We start from the raw sequence: 19,313 nt of genomic DNA on the forward strand, positions 1-19,313 counted from the left end.
CACACACACACACACACACACACACACACACACCTGCAGCGTACTATCATGGTAACACAGATCTCAGAGATTACCTTTTCAAAAACCAAACGATTCAAAGCTCAGCCACTGGGCAAATATTAGGAAGCATTTGTGATGCAACTAAATAGAGGAAATTGGCTCTAGTTGTTACAGTTTATGAGCACACCATTTGTTGTCCTTCACTGTGTTCATTTAGAGGAACAGAGTACATTTATATAGCAGCACTTGTGCTATGGCTCTACTTTTAAAATTGTGAATATATGTAACCTAAGCGGACAAAAAGAGGTTTAAATACTGTATTTGGCCTTCTCTTTGAATAGATTAAAGCACCAAAAATTTGCTTTCTTGTGGTTTGTCTGCAGGGAGCAGTTCTTCTGTGTTCAAAAATGTAATTAAAGTAGACCTTTGCGGTTGATGTACGTTCTCAGGATTCATAGGTTTTGTTTTTAAATTTCCATCTGAAAGTAGAGCTTGCGGACCGTCTGTTCGTCTATTGTCCTCCAGTCCTCTGTCAGCTGCAAAGAATAAAATCGGACTGTTGCCCTTGTAACTTGGCAGCATCTCTGAAGCATGTGTAATGTGAGCTGTGCATAACTATAAGGTGATGTAAGTTAATTGTTCCCAGTGCAGGTCGTAGTCAGTCAGACCCCCTCTTAGCTGGCGCGTGTGTTGTAGCTTGTGTTTTGGCATACTTTACACACCCTTGTTGACCTCTCCTCTTAAGGGTTTACATTCTATGTGTTTGAATGCCGTGCAGCAAGATTGTGCACATCGTTAAATCCATTTGGGTGACATTATCAGTCTTGAGCATTCATTGGAAACAGCAGGAAGTCAATTGATTGTAGTCCCAGCTGTGATGTGACATTTAATTCAATATTAAAACCACACAGCTACTTTAAGGTCTTACTTCCTGTTAATGTGGCCGAATGAACTGGGAAGATACAAAAAAAAAACAACTTTTTGACCTCAGGGTACAGACGGGTATCTTGTTTAGACAAAAGAAGATATTTAAAGGTGCTGCTGTGATCAGTATGGGAAAAAATGTACTCGTTTTTGTTACAGACAAAAAGCTAAGATTAGAAATGAACAGCCTGATTTGTAACAGTGAATGTATTTGTTCTCAGCCCTGTTGTATTTTTACTATTGATATTTATTTAACTTGTGTCCAAGCTCAAACCACATCAAACTGTATATAATGTGTATTTAACACACTGCTGATTTCATTGGTTGGGCTCTTTAGTTGAGTGAAAACGCTCCAAACTATACATTTTATCAGCTGATATAATGATACAGATTTGCCACATTCTAAAAATATGTTTCCAGTTGTGTCATGATGCCAGATAGGCTTAAACATTTCCTTGGCTGTGTAGAATTGGACGTGTGTTTTGTTTTTCTTTGTTTAGCTTTTTAGAGTTTCTAGTATGCATAAAAAATATGATCCTCAAGATCAACGTTCAGGGTCTCTTAAGTGCAAAACTTGTGGAATTGTCGATACATATCAGGTACCCAACACAATGGCCTTCTGATTTTCCCCTAAAAATGAATGCAGCATAGCATCAACTTCTGTTTTAGCTGTGACGGCCATCCTTTATCAGGTTGACTCCAAAAGTTAATCAGTTGTAGATGTCCATCCAATGATTACTTCAAGTTTCATTAAAACCCATCCAGAAGTTCATTAGATATTTTGCTAACAGGCAGACAAAGATAATGACGTGATATCCTGCCTTTCATGGTGGGGGGCATTAACTAGCTAAATATAAAACCTGTCTCTTATTTGTGCTGCATTTGTCAGCAGAGCACGGTGTCATTTGATCCTCCGTGACCCTCCTCCGAACCCAGATCACAGGATGAACAGTCATTTCTGATCTTCATGTTTTCTTCTCCTGTTTTGGCATGTGTCGGAGGTCTTACTGGTGCAAATGCGCACTTCTGAGAACAATGAAGGCGCTTGTTCTCACGTCTGCTGCTGTGGCGTACAAACGTCTCGTGTGTCCGTTTGAATCCACATGAAGTAGATTCAGATTGTTCAAACCACCAGTGTGTCAAAATGTTTTAGTCGGGACTGAGGTCACGTCGGGTTGCCGGTCAGTCTGATACATCCAGAGACAAAGACTCACTTTCTTTACGCTGCGAACAACGAACAAAGATGGAAAAGTGTAGTGACAGCCATTTACATTTTAATATTTGTTGAAGGACAACATTTAAAACTGTTATAAATCAGTCACAGTTTGTTTTTGGCACACAGACTTTTTGTTCCTAATTTTCTCTTTGCTCTGCTGTAATGAAATTTACTGCAGCCTTTTTTCGTTTGCGCTAAGCTTTAGGAGCTACTAATTTGTGTGAGCTCAGGGGATGTGTCGTTTGTCCCTCCGCTGCTTTGTTTACGTCACAAAAGTGCAAGATCATGTGTCCTGTCATCTTTATCACTCCGCTGGTGCCAAGTGTCAGATGACTACTACACATGCTCGTTGCTGCCAATGCACAGCTGAAATATCCATGTCGGGGTTTTGATAGGTGCTTGTTTCTTAGCAACCGAACAGCCTACCGATATGTTTATCAGCCGTCAAATGGGGTTTATTCTCGTGCTGCTGCTGCAGCGGTTGGATATTTCAGCTAAGAATCGGGTTTCCGTCAAACATCATCATCTCTCCTCTGATTTTTTGCGCCAAACCTCGTGGGAGGCTAATTTAGTTTATTATAGAAATTCCACGAGTTGTTGTGGCATCTCTAATTGCAAAATTTCTATTTCAGTATTACATTCATTTATTCTTGAAGGGGAAATTAAAAAAAACCTGCCCTGTGCATCCCTTAGCATGGTCAATTGTTGTTTTTGCAGGTATTATATGCAGTTTAGGTTATCAGACAGCGAAGGCAGATACTGTGGTTTGTCTACTTACAAACTGCAAACATTTCTAAAATGAAGATTGTTATTTACAGTTGGCTCCTTCATCCCAAAACAGTCCAACCAGGGAGGCCTGGAGAAAATCTGTCTTCCTGAGAAAAATCTACATTAATCTTTTTTTTTTTTTTTTTTTTCAGTTACATGGTTCTCCAATAATTTTCTTATCAACATTACGATCCAAGTTTTGTAATAAGACTAATGTATCTTCTCCTGCTCACCGTTTATGGCAGAGTCAGTATATGACCTCCTCCCCAAAGAGCTCCAGCTCCAGCCGTCGTCCACCCAGGCAGACCCGCCCACCATGAGCCAGAAGAGTGGGGGAGAGGCAGGACCTCCCCCCTCCACAGCCTTGGCCTCAGGTGAGCCATCTATCCATCGTATGAAAACCATGATCTGGGATCAGTTACCCTGGAAAAACTTAATCCCCAAGTCAGCAGGGGCAAAAAAAAAACAACATATTATGGCTTTGTGATTGTCCGGGGGCAGCTTCACCCTTTCATCAGTGTCTGAGGTAGCCTTGGCTAATAAACTAAAGTATATACTTTTATATAGTATTTGCTTTTTGAAGTTGTTGACATGTTTAGAATATTTTATTTAGATAAATGAAGTTTCTTGTTCCTTCGGGGCCTCAGTAATGGTACTTGATCGGTTGACAGATGGGGTTAAAAACGTTCTTCCTCTCTTCTAGCTCTCGCTCCACTACCTTATGCTTATAATAAATGGAAGTAGTTACCATGACGTCATCCATTTGTTTCTTAAATTATGTTTTAAAGCTACAAGTTTGACAAATGGCTCTGAATAATAGGGTAGAGCTGTTTGGCAGTACGTTTCTGTGAGGCCTAGGACATTTGTTTCTCAAATGACAACCGACATAGTAGCAATTAGTAGTTAAATGAGTTTATAACACCATAATAAAAAAAACGATTCATTAGAAGGTTGCTGGTGTTTGTCTGGTTTTATATATTTGAAAACGTGGCTACATGTGTTTTCTGCTGTAAGTACAGTTTGTGTGTGACATATGGGACAAATATATGTTCTCTTGAAGGTAAATTCATTAAAAAAACATCCTGTCTGCCTCCAAGTTGTCAGTTTATTCAGAACACCTACAGAAGTTTCCATATAAGGGTCCATATAGTTTCATATGAGTTAAAGTTTGCTCTTCCTGACTCTGACAGGTAGAGGCTTTATCTAGTCAACTAAAACTAGCAGCTTCTTCCAAATGGTTTCTTTAGAAGACTCCAGTGATGTTTGTGTAAAATAAACCGGGTGACATCTTGATTTAGAGCTGTTGGGTTGCTAATGCTGATCATGTTTGGTCTCTAATATTCCCCCAATCAGCTTCTTCAATAACTATCTACAGCCCACTCTGTAAACTGACACTAATAAAGATAGACATGAAATGCAATTATTCTTACTTATTTTTGAAAAGTCTACGACGTTAACTAATCTACGTATATGATAGTGACAGTGATTAATGTCTCCTACGGTCTTTGGCTACTGTGTAAGAAATGTTCTAAACTATCTGTGTTTATGAATAACAGCTCCAAGAAATACTGAGTTTACATTAACAGCATGCCAACATAATAAATACTTTGTACTTTATCGTTTCACTTATTATTTTCCAGCTGCATTTTTGGTGCGTGTGCTTAATGCTTTTTTGGCACCCAGACGTTTTAGACAAATAAATGTATCTGGGACATTTTTTCTTTAAAGATACAATTTACATTCCTGCTGATCAGACGCTGAGATGACTGCTCCAGCAGTCGTCTCAGGCATTTCTGTTAACGTGACTTTGTATCTTTCCCTAAATTTTGCAAACCTCATTTGAGTTGTTTGTTTTTTTTATTCTATTTAAGCTATTTGAATGATCAGGCTGTTCTTGACTGGCTTATCTTCTAGAGCAGAAACAGCCGATGCAGCTTTTCGATTTGCACATGGTCATATAAACACTCAGAGCAGAAGGTAAACTTTCTTTTGAAATGATTAATGTCATGTTTTTAAGCAGCTGATATTTGTTAATAACGATAAAGGTTCTGTATTTTGAATGAAACTGTGAAGTTGCCTCTTTACAATCATTTGACTGTATTCTTAAATGTCAATGAGAACCTCGTTCCCCAGTCCTGGGCCTCTGGACCCACCGCCTTGCATGTTTTAGATGTGTTCTCGCTCCAGCACACCCGAAACACCTCCTCAGAATGCCACTGAGGTCAGCAAAGGCGTGTTAATGACCCATTACTTTAAATCAGGTGTGCTGACACTGGAAAGCATCTAAAACCTGTAGCTGAGTGAATCCTCAGGGCCAGGTTTGAGGAACACCGATTTCACGAATGAAAATAAATTATGGTCTGGTCGTAGATCATGGTTTAAGGCTGCCAGCATTGGCTATAATTGTGAGGGATTTTTTTTTTTTTTTTTTTTTTTTTAGTTTGATGTAAAGAGCAAACTAACTGGTCAGCAGTGGTCTTTTCATTGTCCTGTGTGACTCAGCTGGCCTTAAGCAGCGCTGATCAAAAGCATGACTACTGTAATGTCCTCCAGATCGCCATTAACAAAAACACACGTGCTTTAAACTGTTTAGAAATGATACACTTCAAGCATTACTCCTTCTTCCAGTATATTAACTCATCCAATTTACTGATTGACAGAAGTTGAGTCTTGAATGATCAGCTCTCTTGTTGCTCATTGGCTGTCTCGTTTTTATTGCAGGAAGTTCCCTCTGAGGCAGGGAGTGTCTGCATATAAAATGGTCTGCAGTTCACTGCTCCATAGGTCAGAGGCTTGTTTATTCTGTCTCCATGGCTACGCTCAGTCCCAACCAAATCTTCCAATTGGCATGCGCAAACTACTGTTTTTCTACTGAATGCACATTGCACAAACTGTGATGTAACTCTGGCAATTTTAATTTGGCGCCACATTATCAGCTTGTAAATTTTGCTGTACGAGAAAGTTTGACCAGATTTTGTTATGTTTCTTTCTGGCAATGTGTATGTAACAATTTGTAGCTTGCTTTTGTTTTTGTAAACAAAGCATGCCAGTTTTGTCACATTGATTTTTAATTGAGAGGTTTTGTAGGAATCAAAACAAAGTGGGACCTAAAAAATACCCTTCTCAACTTTAACTTCAGATTATTTGATCAATGCTTGATCGCTCTCGCATGCACAGTGAGAGCATGTAACCCACAAAAGTCTGTTGAAATTAGAGTTGGGAAGAGGGGAAATCAATACAAATCATGCACAAATTCAGCTGCTTGAATGGGACTGCTAGCCTGCTCTGTGCTGAACATCTGTTCTAACTTTATCTGTATATACTACTACAGATGCCACCTCTTCCACCTCCAGTCCTTCTGCTTCTTCTTCCCTGGCCATGGGACCCTCATCCAGTGGCCTCTCTACCTCATCCTCAGACCATCTCACGGTTGCTCAGCATCTCCACCCCACTGGAGGGGATGGAGCCGGGGCTTCAGAGATACAAGGTATGGAGGCTGCCGGATCTGCCCCCAGCAGAGGCAACAACGGAGCAAACGCCACAGCAGCGGGGGACGTAGGGTCAGGAGTGTTGTCAGGGCTGAATGGGCAGCAGCTTCAGAACACCCCATCAAAACGAAGGCCCGTATTGAGCATATCTCCGCCGCCCGAGGACCTGTTTGACGACAGCCAAATGTCTTGCCAAGAGGAACCCGCCGTATCTGGTGCGCCAGTTCCAGACTCGGAGCACAGCAACAGCATGTGGGCTGACGATTCCGTCTCCAACTTCAGCGTGATCAGCTCCATTTCGTACAACGACAACACAGAAGTGCCACGCAAGTCCAGAAAACGCACGCCCCGCCAGCGACCCGGCCCCAAGCCTGCGCCTCCGGAGGACAGCATGGATGTGTTTGACGCCGACAGCGCCAAGGGTCCTCATTTTGTCCTATCACAGCTGGGCACAGACAAGACTAGGTGGGGTGACTCTTGTCAAAACTTTCTTATGCTATATTGCCTCTAGCCATTTGTAGGAATAGAGTGAAAGATCTGTTTGTGTGTGGAGTAACTGGATTTCCGGATGTCGTGCTGTCGTTCTTGTTTCTGTTTCTGTGCAGCTCTCTTGATTCAGGGACTACAGTGAAAGGCGGGTCGCTGTCTGCCCAATTCCCCCAGAGGAGTGATGGAAAGGAGCTGAAGATCCTGGTGCAGCCAGAGACCCAGCACAGAGCTCGCTACCTGACCGAGGGCAGCAGAGGTTCCGTTAAAGATCGCACACAGCAAGGATTTCCCACTGTCAAGGTTTGATTCCCACGGGCCATTGTTTCATTCTTAAAACAAGAAGAAAAATAACACTTTGAGCCATCACTCTAACTACAAGGAGCACTTTTCCACTGAGTTGCTTTTACACATGGTAAACTGCATGTCGGGAGGTTGATGTTTGGACAAATCAGCAGTTGTTAAAATGTATTTTTACCCTGTTGTTTAAGTAAGGAAATTAAAAACCACTGCCTGCTTAGTGTGCATTACTAAAGCTTTTAACCCTGCTGCATGAGTGGGACTAATGAGCATTTTCATTCTTGTTTATTTACAGTTGGAAGGTGTTAACGAACCAGTTGTGCTGCAGGTGTTTGTGGCAAACGATGCAGGTCGAGTAAAGCCTCACGGTTTTTACCAGGCATGTAGAGTGACGGGACGCAACACCACAGCCTGCAAGGAGGTGGACATAGACGGGACCACGGTTATAGAGATCCCCATGGAGCTCAGCAGTGATATGACACTTCCGTAAGAATGGATTATAATGTTTTTATCTTGTTATTCTTTTTCATGTGGGGTAATTAAGGATCAATACTTGTGCCAGTGTTGATGCTTAGGAAGTTTCTGGTGTTTATTTCTCTTTCTCTCGTATTGTGTCTCCAGGGTTGACTGTGTAGGAATTTTGAAGCTACGTAATGCAGACGTTGAGGCTCGTATCGGCGTGGCAGGATCCAAGAAGAAGAGTACACGAGCCAGGCTGGCCTTCAGAGTCAACATCCCCCAGCCTGATGGATCATTTCTTACTTTACAGGTCTCCTCATCACCCATCCTCTGCAGTGAGTAATGCAAACACGAGGAAATTAAAACACTAAAGTAACAGCAGTCTGTGGACAAGTAAAAGATTTGCTATTGTTCGTTTTTTTCAAACAAAGAATTTAATAAAAGTGCCACTGATGTCAGTTTTAGTCCAGTCCTACTAAGTAAAGTTTTTTTTTTTCTTTTTCTTCCACTCCATCATTCTCCAGCCCAGCCAGCCGGCGTGCCAGAGATCCTGAAGAAGAGTCTTCACAGCTGCTCAGTGAGAGGAGGAGAGGAGGTTTTCATAATTGGGAAGAACTTCCTCAAAGGAACCAAAGTTATACTTCAGGAAAACCCTGCAGGTGCTGCAGATTGTTTGGTGTTGTAACTCATTATTTGGGTGGATTTCTGCAGACAAACTTCTGATGGACGGTAGAATAAAAACATTTGTTTTTGACTTTGCAGACGATAATTCCTGGCAAGCTGAGGCAAAAATTGATATGGACCTTTTTCATCAGGTAAACACAAATGAGTATCTATGCCCATCTGGCTTTGTTTTGTTTTGTTTTTTTTTTCTTGAGAACTCAAATCTGCTTTCCTTTCACTGGTATTTCATGTGAACTTTTCCAGAATCATTTGGTCGTGACAGTCCCTCCATTCCACAATCAGTCCATCACTTCTCCTGTGTCTGTGGCAATTTTTGTGATGACCAATGCTGGTCGATCACACGAGGCCCAGCCCTTCACCTACACTCCTGAGCCAGGTACAGCAACTCTTAATCAATATAAATCTCCACATTCACAGTTTAAACCCTGAGGTTCGCTCTTAGCATAGACACGTAAACACGAAAGTTGCATCTTATTGGATCTTCCTGGGTTGACATCTGCTGAAACGGCAGAATTCATTCATAAAACAAGCTGAAATGACACCATATTTAAATAATGAAGTAGCTTGTTAATCACCTAGGTGACTGATGAATAAACAAAGGGAAGTGGCATTTTAGTTTTTGTTTTTTTTTAATTAATAACAAAATGGACTGCCCAAGCAGAGGGTGGAATCCTGTTCTCACCAGCAATTATTTTACAATTTTGAATTAAATGTTCTTTCTCAGACAACTTTAAACAGGGCAGAAGACCAAAAATGACTAAAAAGTGCATAAGAACCTCAGGTATTTGAGAATTTAATAAATATTTACGTGTGATAGTTTAGACTTAGCTGGACCTAAACGTGGACCTGAATGACAGCAACAGTGAAGCGTTCGGCTTGAAAATGAGTTGCAACTGCAGTGGAAAAGAAAGTAAAGGAAATGGAAACAACATTAAATAGAGAAAAAGATGTGCAATGTGAGAAATATCCTGTAGACGTGAGAGTGAGCAGCAACTTTTATACAAAACTAGTTGCAATTTTATTATAGTAATTCACATTTTGTGTGATTTCACTGAAAACATTTTAGTTAAACTAAAAATGACATTGGTCATTATATAAACAGAGAAATACCCGCCGTGTTTAAAGGTAAACCGCTCATCGACGGTCAGTCATTACAATCAGACAGTAAACATTTTGCTTCAGGTACAGACAATATGTCTGTTTACTGACTTTAAGCTTTCTTGTGTTTACATTTTACCCCGCAGCGGATAATTTAAATGTCCAGACAATAAAAACAGAAGCGCCCTCTCTGGTGGAGACTTGTATATTTGATGGCCAGATTAAAACTTTGTCCCCTGAGCAAACCGACTGCTCTGGCCAGCCATCCAAACGGCAAGAGGACACACCTATGGAAGTGTCAAGCAATCCTCCACCCACAGATGTCTTCAAAGTAAGATTTTTTTTTTTTAAATAAAGAGTGTATTATATAAATCAGAAAGCCAGTTGCTAATACCTTTGCTTCCCCTCTTCTTACAGCCATCTCCTGACTCGCTCATCTCAGTGCAGCAGACCCTGGAGCTCAACTCCAGTCCTCATTCGAGTGGAGGGTCCTTTGAGAGCCCGATGCCCCTACAGCCCGAAGACGTGGACCTTCCCCAAGCACCTCCCGTCTTCCCCAGTCTAGAGTCTCTCAGCGCCATACAAAAGCAAGATATTACTTCCACGACTTCTTTCCCAGTGTCAGGAGATACCACTATCCCCCCTGTAACACCAGAGGTTCCTCAGCAAATCCTGAGAGATCCCCAAGAAAGCTTGTCTCCTGAAACCTCGGACAATAATGGAAGCATCGTGGTGGTGGCCATGCCTCAAATTGGAGCTCCAGCTCAACCACAGGCGCAACAGTCGCAGGTTCCCCTGTTTCCTCAGGAAGGAGTGGCCCAACTTGAGAGGGCAGTAAGGGAGCTACAGGCTGGGAGTAACACCACGCTCCAGCAGGTGCTGGAAGCAGCTGTAGCACAGCAGCAGCTGAACTCTGTACTTTATAGCCCCACACCTTCTGCTGAATCCTTACAGCAGCACGTTCAGGAGAACATGAACAGCCTCAGATTGGGAACCACAGAAAATCCACTATCAGCCCAGCAACAGTTACAGATTCAGCAGCAGCAGCAGCAACAAATGCAGCAGCAGTTTCAACAACATCAGCTGCAGCAGCAACAGCAAATTCTCGAAAACCTTCAGCAACAACAGCAGCAGCAAGTTCTCAACAACATACAGATCCAACAACAGCTTATACTACAGCCACAAGATCAACAACAACAACTGCAGCAACAGCAAATCATTGAGAACATTAAACAACAGCAGCTGCAACAAAATCAGCAACAAGTCCTCAACAATATCCAGCTTCAAGATCAGCAACAACAGAATCAAATTCTTGCTAATTTACAGCAGCATCAACTACAACAGCAGCAGCAACAACAGCAGCAAAATCAAGCACTGAGTAACTTGCAACAGCAACAACAGCTGCAGGAACAGCAGGTCTTAGAGAATCTCCAGCAGCGCTTACAAGCCGAGTTACTCCAGCCACAGATCCACTCCTCTGCCCAAGCACAGCAGCCCGTCTCCCTCCTGCAGCAGGCCGGGGAGCTGCTTACAATTCAGACCAGCTTTCCGACGCAGCCTCCGTCCCACACGTCTCCCCCACAGCAACTCTTCCAGTCGCCCAGACCTCTGGCGGAGGCCCAGGGTACTCAGCAGCAGGTCCAGGCTGCCCTGCTTCAGAACACGCTGAGCGTCCTCACCGGTGGGAGTCTCAGCTCCGAGCAGCCGTCCACAACCTCCACCATATATCTGTCCACAAACCCTCAGCCCCAGCAACAGCAGCAGCAGCAGCCGCCGCAGCTGGCGTTCATCTCCTCCATGGAGACGTCTAACAGCCAGCCTCAGTCGATTTCAATGTTTCAGACCCAACCCCAAGCTCAGCTTTCCCAGATGCAGCCGCAGAGCACCCCTATGGAGCAGCAGCAGTCTCCACAGCAAAACCAACAGCAGCAGCAGCAGATTCCACTGAGCCAGCAGGGCTCCTTGTTTCAGACTATTCCTAACCACTCACAGACCAACCCTGTTCCCCACAGCCAACTCTCACAACCCCAACAGACAGGCCTGCTTCTCTGTACGACAGACCTTAATCCACAAGCTATTCTCTTCAGCACCCAGACCCCAGGCCCTCCCCCTATAGGAAGCATTAGTGTCGGCATCTCCCAGGCAGACTCCGCAGAGCCCATGACCTTCCAAGTCCAGAGCTCCACGGGCAGCAGCTCGACGTCCCCCGCGAACCAACAGCAGAGCTTATTTCAGGAACAGCAGCCAATGCAGGTGACACCAAGTTCCAACCAAGTCCCCAGCAGTCAGCCCGTGAAGCTGTTCATACCGCAGACGTCTCTGTCGAGCTTGCAGGGCACCATGCAGGGCACCATTGGCTCACAGGAGCTGAACACCGAGGCCTCGACTCCGGCCGCGACCATCTTCGTGGTGCAAGGTGGCATGGGCGTGGTTGCCAGCCCGGGTCAGCAGCCCCCAGAGCAGCTTTTCCAGACTACAGTGGGTGGCTCTGTAGCTCCACAAGGACAGCCCAACCTGTTTCTTTTTGGCATCCAGAACGGTAAGATGATTTTAGTCTTATTCACGTCTTATAGGTTTATTTTGGTTCTTTTAAAAAGGGGGGTTGTGTGAGGTACTTAGAAGTACGCTTTGCCTGTTGTTAGCAGTGGAGAAACCGTTTATAAAGAGGAGCCAGAAATAACTTCTCAGAATCTGGGCCACAAAAGAACAAATTTTCCTCTTGTAAAACATCTCAAACCTCCAAGAATTTTCCCTATGGTTCAACAACCACTGCATTCCAGCACGGCGCCTTTCCAACATGTTTTTGTCATTGTTTTCACATCCAAAGAAATGTGCTGCTATGCATTATTGTATTGATATGAACAATTCTGCTGGTCCAATCACAAAACAGTAACTCTGAGACAGTAAAACTTAGTTCAAAAAATGCAAATATATATTAAGTTTTTGCAAAGAAGGATGTCAAGCAGTTGGCTGTTCAAGAGGCCTGCTAAATCAGGGCAGCAGTCATCATTCATTCATACTACGCATTGGTGCGTAGTACCACAAAAACAATGGGGATGAAGTAAATCACTGCCCAGTTTTTACTGAACTGCTATGAAATGTTGAGCTTGAAGCTGTTTTAGGTGGCTCTTCTGTGATTTTCATTAAAAGTGTGTGTTATCTCGCCCTGCTGTCAGAACGCCTCCTTCCACCTTCAAAATAATTGTCTACTCCAAGTAAGAAAAGTACTTGATACAACCTTAACCACGGTCCTTTTTTACATCTGTGCTACCTGCTGATTTGCATGGGTGCAAATACCTCCCGAGCTGCTTTTGTGCCACAATCCAAGTTTTGAATTCGCTCTTTATTTACAGCGCACTTTGCTCTTTTCGCTTCCTCCCAGACTCGTCCCAGCTGCTCACTTCTTCTGGACCGAGCCTGCCTGCTCAGACCCAGAGCCCGAGTTCTGGCCACATGCAGCCCCTGCTGGACCAGCCCATGGCCCAAGCTGCCTCCAGCGTGCACAGCAACTTGCAAAACACCCTTCAGGCGCAAATGCAAACCAGCCTAGAGAGCGCGCTGCAGTCAAACACACAAACAGCTCCGCAGTCCGGTTTACAGGTATCCTTAGAAGCAAGTCTGCCAACTCCCATGCAGACCAGTCTACAGAATCAAATGCAGGCATCTATAGCCGCCACGTCTAGCATGGATAAATTCGAGGACCTGCTGGAAAGCTTACAGAAGCAGTGAGAAGTGGTTGGAGGACGTGAGACGTGAGGCTCGCTGATATGTAGCTGAAAGTTACGCTTTGTAAAATCGGCAAACACAAAAGCGGAGTCAGGGTGTTTGTGGCAATGCCGTTAATGTTGGGGGAAAGAAAAGAGAAAAAGTCTCAAATATTTAAGAATGAAATTCCCTTTTACTTAGAACCCAAAAAATGAGCTTCTGTAACATTGTTTTTATATGATATTTAACATTAATGAATTCTAAGCTCCATTTATTGTTTGACTTGTCGACTCCGCCTTTGTAATCGTCCCTCTATCAGGATCAGAGAGTGATAACCAGTCATTAATCTGAAAAAAAATGCAATGTTTTGTTGTCAGTGTTTTTAAATGATGTGAGCCTAAGAGCTGATGGTTTGGTGGAGGAGCTGGAAGGGGTGGAGAATGGCAGTGGCGCGTGGAAGCAGGCGGAGCAGATACAGTTCTGGGTGGAATCGGATGGCGCAGCTGTTGGCGAAAGGCTGAATCTCATTTTAAGAGTGTGTAAAATCCGAGGTTTCACTTCACGCTCGGAAGCAAATCTGCGAGTCGGGTTATTGTCATTTCATACTGTGAAGCGACAGTCCAAACAGGAAAATTAAGATTACTTTGCAGTGAAACAGGCGTGAAGAAAAAAAAAACAAATCTTGCCTCGACCGCTTGATTGAAACGTGTTTTTTGCCCATAGAGAATTTTCTCATTTTGCAGTTTATCAGACATGTTTTTACTTGTGAAGAACTATTGTAAAATCTACTCTAAGAGTACAGATGACTTAAAATATAGAATTCTTTGTAGAATAATATGAGGTTGTTTTGTAGAATATTTGCTGGTAGTCTGCACTTGAAGTCTCTCTCAGAGGGAGGAAAGTTAAACGATGCTATCAGCTCTACTCCTAAAGACAAAAAAATAAATGAAACTTCTCACCAACATGTGCTACCAGAATAATCAGTTATTGCACGAAATTGCGAGAAAAATAAACAGAAGGAATATTACACAGTCGCAAATGAGGTTCAACCTGGTGAATAATGTGACTTGGCTTTGTTTTGGCACCTCCCGGCGTGTTCGTGTTCCGGCCTCGTGACTGGGTTTACAAAAGCTTTCTTTTAATAGCATTCATTTCCGTGTTGTGCTCAGCGTTTCGATTCTAAAACAAGTTGGTGGCTTTTAACGATTATTTGCAGACAACAAAAGACGCTTTTTCCACTGGCGAAAAACAAGAGTGTCGTGTGGTTTTATAAACATTTTATCTCAAGCACTTTATAACCTGTTTTGTGTAACCTGCTACTCCTTATATCCGTCCACGGCTCCGCAATGAACCGGCTGAGTTTGTACACAGAAACGTCCAGTAAAAAAAAGAAAATACACGGGGAACGTAAGAGAAGAAGAAGACAAAAAAAGAGACATGGAAAGCAGTTATCTTTGTAATGATAAATACATCGTATTCAAGCATTTTTACATTTTGTCATGTGAGAGGTTTTTTTTTATGCCTAGACTTTGTATAGAATGTGTGAGCTCAGTTTGAATCCCTCTTTGTATTCAGTCTCAGTGGTCCAGTCAAGCCTGTCCAAAATCAAAAATCAGCCACGGAAGCGTTGTCGTTTCCTTCAGTGTTGAAGTGGTTGATCAGCCCGCTTTTTTTTTTTGTTTGTTTACATGCTGACTAGACGTCTAAAATAATGACTTAACTTTTACTTTAAATGAAGGATTTTCTTTCCTTTTTTTTTAAGCTGTAAAAAAAAACTCCTGTTCAGTCCATTTCTGTGGACAGCTTCACCTTTGTCTTTGCTGTATAGATTCTGTCCCAGTGTTGGTAAAGTGTGCAGGTTGGCACCAAACGAAGTCTACGTCCGTGACCCGTCTCCCACGCTGCGATCTGGGTCCCGCTGACGAATGAAATCTGTTACACAGAGGCAACCATTTCGATTTGATCTATGGTGCTATGTACAGGAGTAAGAGGCACCTCTGCTGTGATGTTAGAACGTGTCGATTTATAGAGCGCCGGCTCTGCTTTTAATTTTGCAGCAAGGTTGGGTGTGCAGAGCTGTCTGTCAGACTGGAGTGCACCCAGGCGTACCAAAGCTCTCATTGTGATTTGTCGCCATCTCGTCTCTCTCTTGCCCTTGCAAACGCCCTCATAGTGTTTACTCAATTTTACTAATGCATGCAGCTCTCACATAGTGCTTCAGAGTGTTGTTTCACCGGATTTATAAAAGACAGAAAAGGTACTTTGTTTTTTTTTTGTTTTTTTGTTTTTCGTTCCATCCATAAATCATTTTTTTGTTGTTTTTTTTTTTTCCACCGATTTCATACATACGCTATTTTTTCATGCTAAACGACTTTGCCGTGCTTTCCACGTTCAACAGTCGCCAGTCTGGCGTGATCGAAAAGCCAATTTTTGAGAAGAATTCAAAACGGTAGAGTAGTATTGGTCAAACGCATTTGTTTACATTTTCATAGTCATGCTCTCGTCCTGCAACTGTTGGTGATCCATTTTAAAGTAACTTATCTTTTTTAAAATTTTGTATCCATGTATCAAAGTGTAGAGTATTTTTGTAAAACTAAGCTTTTTTTTTTGTTGTTGTTGTTGTTGATGCTCGTAGCACAGAAAATATCATTGTTGCTGTGTGTTTTCTCGAGATGAAGAGCAGGTTTACTGTGAAGAGTTTGACCGAAGTTAGAAACGTATTTCAACGGACATCAAACAAACATGTTAGAACTGAGTTTTATTGTTATGACAAGCGGATTAATCCAAACTGTGGAACATGACGTGTGGCTAAGCTTCTTGTGTGTGTCTTTTTTTTTTTGTGTGTATTTATCTCATGCATCTCAAATGGCACTTTGACTCATCCGTTTTACTGTAGATCAGGTTAGAGTGCAGTCGTACCATTTCCGAGCATTCCGTTCCTCTTCGTTGGGGGAGATAAAGAGCACATAACATTGTGGAAGAACCGCAGAAGAAATAAAAAACAAAGTGAAGCCTCTGTAAGCCATACCGACACAGAAAGCCAACCTGTGACTTCGCTCTCATGAATGTAAATTTTACCTCATGGTGTGGACATGTGGCTTGGTCTACATCTGACATCGGACCAATTACCAGTTTTAGAGATCGTATATTTTGAGGCAGAGGGAATGAGTGGGGCGGCACCAGCTGCCACTTGTCTCTGTACATTCATCTTGTTTCATCTTGGATTGTGGCGTGAACTCATGTCCAGCCCTTTTACTTCGAGTGATCCAATATAGTTGGTCTTTTAATCGCTACTTCCACTCGGAAAAGAAAACAAAAAACCCTTGTTAAATATTGATTTAGTGGTGGTGAAAAGAGCACACAAATCTTTACATAATGTTGTTTTTGTCCTTCAGTCATGTAAATGAATATCCATGTATATTTAAATGTGAAATATACTGCAGGGGTATCTTGAATTTTAATTGTGATGCTTTCAACAGAACTTTGTGTGCCTTGATAACTTAACCGTTGCTCTGCTGTGTTTACTGGTGTCCCTTTTACGTCATCGCTCCTCGTGGTTTTTAATCCTCCTGGATCTCCATGATTCTTAGGTTCCTGAACACAAACATAGCTCCTCCTGATATTTTTATTTTTTTCCGACTGACAGCAGGATATCAGAATTTAGTCCACGTACTGCGCAGCTTCACCGGTGAGTCGTCACCGTGTTTGTAGTTTTCTATAGATACTGGGGTTTTTTTTCCACGCCTCATGAGATTTGTACATGTGAGGTAAAAGGGACGTGACATGGCGATTGTTTTATGGAGACCGTTCTTGTGTTGATGTGCTTGTCAACATTTCTGTTGCTGTGAAATGCTTGATCAAAAGGGGCAACCATGATAAATTCACTGTTAATTGCCAATAGTGTGAGCCGTCTCTTGTGCATAATCAGTTTGCTCACTTTTCCTAGTTTGCTTTCTACTTTACATCCTCCTACAGTTCTGTTGTATCAGTTTTGTGTAGCTTGAGCTTTAGTATTTAGCCTTAAGACCCTGCAGTAGGGATAAAGGTCAACCCCTGCGTGTTATACATTTGAACTATTATTAACATGTACTTTGCCTTTGTCTGGGCATTTGTATACTCTTCTGTTTATATCTGTAATCCTGCTGCTACATTAAATGAATTAATAAAAATGTAAATGTAGATGAGCTTCCTTTCACTCTGCCACCACCGCTTCACATGCTAGTTTTAGAAGGTCATAGGAGGTTTATTAGTGGAAACAAATGTGCAAATAAGCTTTATTTCAATATTTAAAACAAATAGTGTCCAAAGGTTTGTGTTCACAGTTCACAATGTCATAAATTGGTTATAGTTTACTCAGTCTTGTATGCAGAACTTGTTGGAAAAATGATAAAGGATCCTCGGAATCAAAACCAACATCAAACTCGGGTTTTTTCTTCAGAGCAATGGCCGCGACTACAACCGCCAGCATGGCTGTCAGCCCCCATATGTGATACTGGCTCTTTGAAACGGGGTCCGCAAAATAAAATGAGTGCAAAGCCCCCATCATGCCAGGAGCATTGTGACTTGCGTAGTGGTCCTTGTCGCTGATGAAGAAGTCCAGAGGGACTGAGAACACGGCGCTGACCTCAGCTGGGTTCAAGACCGGACGAAACGTCTCATCGATGAAGCCGACGACTGGGGTCACCAGAAGGCCGCTCTAATAAGGAAGTTTGAGGTGATTTAACAGAAACATTGACCACTGCAGCTGAAGGTTTTATGTCTGTCTCTACCTTGTTGATGACTGGAAACAGCTTGCAGATCACCTGAACGTTGCCAGGCTGCAGGCCGATCTCCTCCTCTGCTTCTCTCAGGGCTGTGCCCACATCGTCCTGGTCACTGGGGTCTCTCTTCCCACCAGGAAAACACACCTCGCCAGCACTGGTCTTCAGCTACAAAAGACGAGTCTGTCTGAAATGGATGCAAATGTGACAAAGGACGAGAACTTGAGGTGCTTTTCAGTTACCTGTTTTGAGCGTAGGGTCATTAAGGTGTGCAGCTTCCCACCCCTCACAAACAGTGGGATCAACACCGAGGCTTTAGGCAGGACAGGTAGGTAAGAGAACTTGTCTCCAACTTCAAACTGCTTTAAAATGGCTATAGTCTCCTCTTTTGACTGCATTGCAGATGACTGGTTTCTATCTGCACAAGTACACAAACACCTCAAGAGTACAAAAACTGATTCTGAATATGAAATTTGAGAAGCTGGTCCGACTCGTATAGAAAATGTCAACCAGTAGACACAAAGCCGCGACTACGAACTGTGTTTTTAAGGAAACAACTTGGAACGAGAAACTAAAATAATTTACCTGTTCACTCAATGAGAAGGTGAGTTTAAAATATTAACAGCCCATAGTCAATAACAGGTGTTACTCGCCGCTTCAGTCAAGCTATGTGTGTTAATTAAACGCAAAAGTCGTGTGAAAGTACAAGTTTTCACCTTCTGACAAGCAAACGTTATGGTAACAACCGCGAGCTGCGCATGCGTCGCATTGAACTAACGTCCAAAACTTCCGTCTTCTTAACAACCAATCAGCAGCGGGGGTCAAACCAAAACAACCAATCACGGCCGAGTATTGGATACGCCTCATCCCAATGGCTGATCCAATCAGATCGAACGCAGCTCCTCTCAGGAAATGACTTCTGTCTGTGACGTAAGCTGCACGCATTATTCACGAACGGGAAGCCGTCAGATATTAAGCAGGATATATGTCGTTTTTAAAAGATGAAATATACATTTACGAATTAAACATAAAAAAGGGATACAAAATAGATGGTCAACATAAAACAAACAAACAAAAAGATGTAAAACAATGACCACACCCAGACAAAGAATTAACCAATAGAATAAGCAACTTCATTTCTGACACAAAACTGCAAAGTGAAGTAAACTTTTCAAAACAGAACATAAAAAATTACAAAGAAATGAAATATGAGCCAAGACAAAAGACACACAAAACAACTAAATTTCAATGCAAAGTAAAGATAACAAAACAAAGAAAACTGTTCACACACATTTTACACATAAAAAAGGATCAAAATGTTTTTAAAAAAAATCAACTGAAAACAGAAAAAAACAAGACAAGACAAATCTTAGACACTTGAAAGCAAAAATGCAAAAAATAAATCTACAGTTGATTTGGAAATTA

General features: G+C 42.4%; 2 protein-coding genes across 5 annotated transcripts in view; one reads left to right on the top strand and one right to left on the bottom strand.

Annotated features, from left to right (window-relative positions):
• The window catches only part of LOC108230090 (nuclear factor of activated T-cells 5), a 22,270-nt gene extending 4,973 nt beyond the window's left edge, over positions 1–17,297 (top strand). Inside the window, exons 1-12 of one of the 2 annotated variants that reach the window (XM_017405988.3) lie at positions 3,152–3,282; positions 5,630–5,692; positions 6,240–6,861; positions 7,002–7,185; positions 7,478–7,668; positions 7,804–7,976; positions 8,166–8,300; positions 8,404–8,456; positions 8,569–8,701; positions 9,570–9,754; positions 9,841–11,962; positions 12,806–17,297. In XM_017405988.3, coding sequence (XP_017261477.1) covers positions 6,287–6,861; positions 7,002–7,185; positions 7,478–7,668; positions 7,804–7,976; positions 8,166–8,300; positions 8,404–8,456; positions 8,569–8,701; positions 9,570–9,754; positions 9,841–11,962; positions 12,806–13,152 — 4,098 coding nt within the window. In that variant the 5' untranslated portion in view covers positions 3,152–3,282; positions 5,630–5,692; positions 6,240–6,286 and the 3' untranslated portion in view covers positions 13,153–17,297. Of the gene's footprint in view, positions 1–3,151; positions 3,283–5,629; positions 5,693–6,239; positions 6,862–7,001; positions 7,186–7,477; positions 7,669–7,803; positions 7,977–8,165; positions 8,301–8,403; positions 8,457–8,568; positions 8,702–9,569; positions 9,755–9,840; positions 11,963–12,805 lie in introns of those variants that run through there. The other variant, XM_017405987.3, reaches the window with a different exon arrangement.
• Positions 17,298–17,385: 88 nt separating this feature from the next.
• On the bottom strand, positions 17,386–19,163 carry nudt7 (nudix (nucleoside diphosphate linked moiety X)-type motif 7). Of its 3 annotated transcripts, none has more exons than XM_037978344.1 (4): positions 18,605–19,163; positions 18,131–18,201; positions 17,898–18,056; positions 17,386–17,824 (listed from the first exon to the last, which is right to left on the bottom strand). In XM_037978344.1, exons 1-4 carry the CDS (start codon positions 18,831–18,833, stop codon positions 17,471–17,473), a joined length of 813 nt encoding a protein of 270 aa, XP_037834272.1. In that variant the 5' UTR covers positions 18,834–19,163; the 3' UTR covers positions 17,386–17,470. The 3 variants fall into 3 exon arrangements, with proteins under 3 accessions (XP_037834272.1, XP_017261233.1, XP_037834273.1); XM_017405744.3 differs by having other exon boundaries at positions 18,131–18,306; positions 18,474–18,670; XM_037978345.1 differs by having other exon boundaries at positions 18,131–18,670.
• Positions 19,164–19,313: the final 150 nt, after the last annotated feature.

This window comes from Kryptolebias marmoratus, linkage group LG11 (genome assembly GCF_001649575.2).
Source record: "Kryptolebias marmoratus isolate JLee-2015 linkage group LG11, ASM164957v2, whole genome shotgun sequence".
Taxonomy (NCBI): domain Eukaryota; kingdom Metazoa; phylum Chordata; class Actinopteri; order Cyprinodontiformes; family Rivulidae; genus Kryptolebias; species Kryptolebias marmoratus.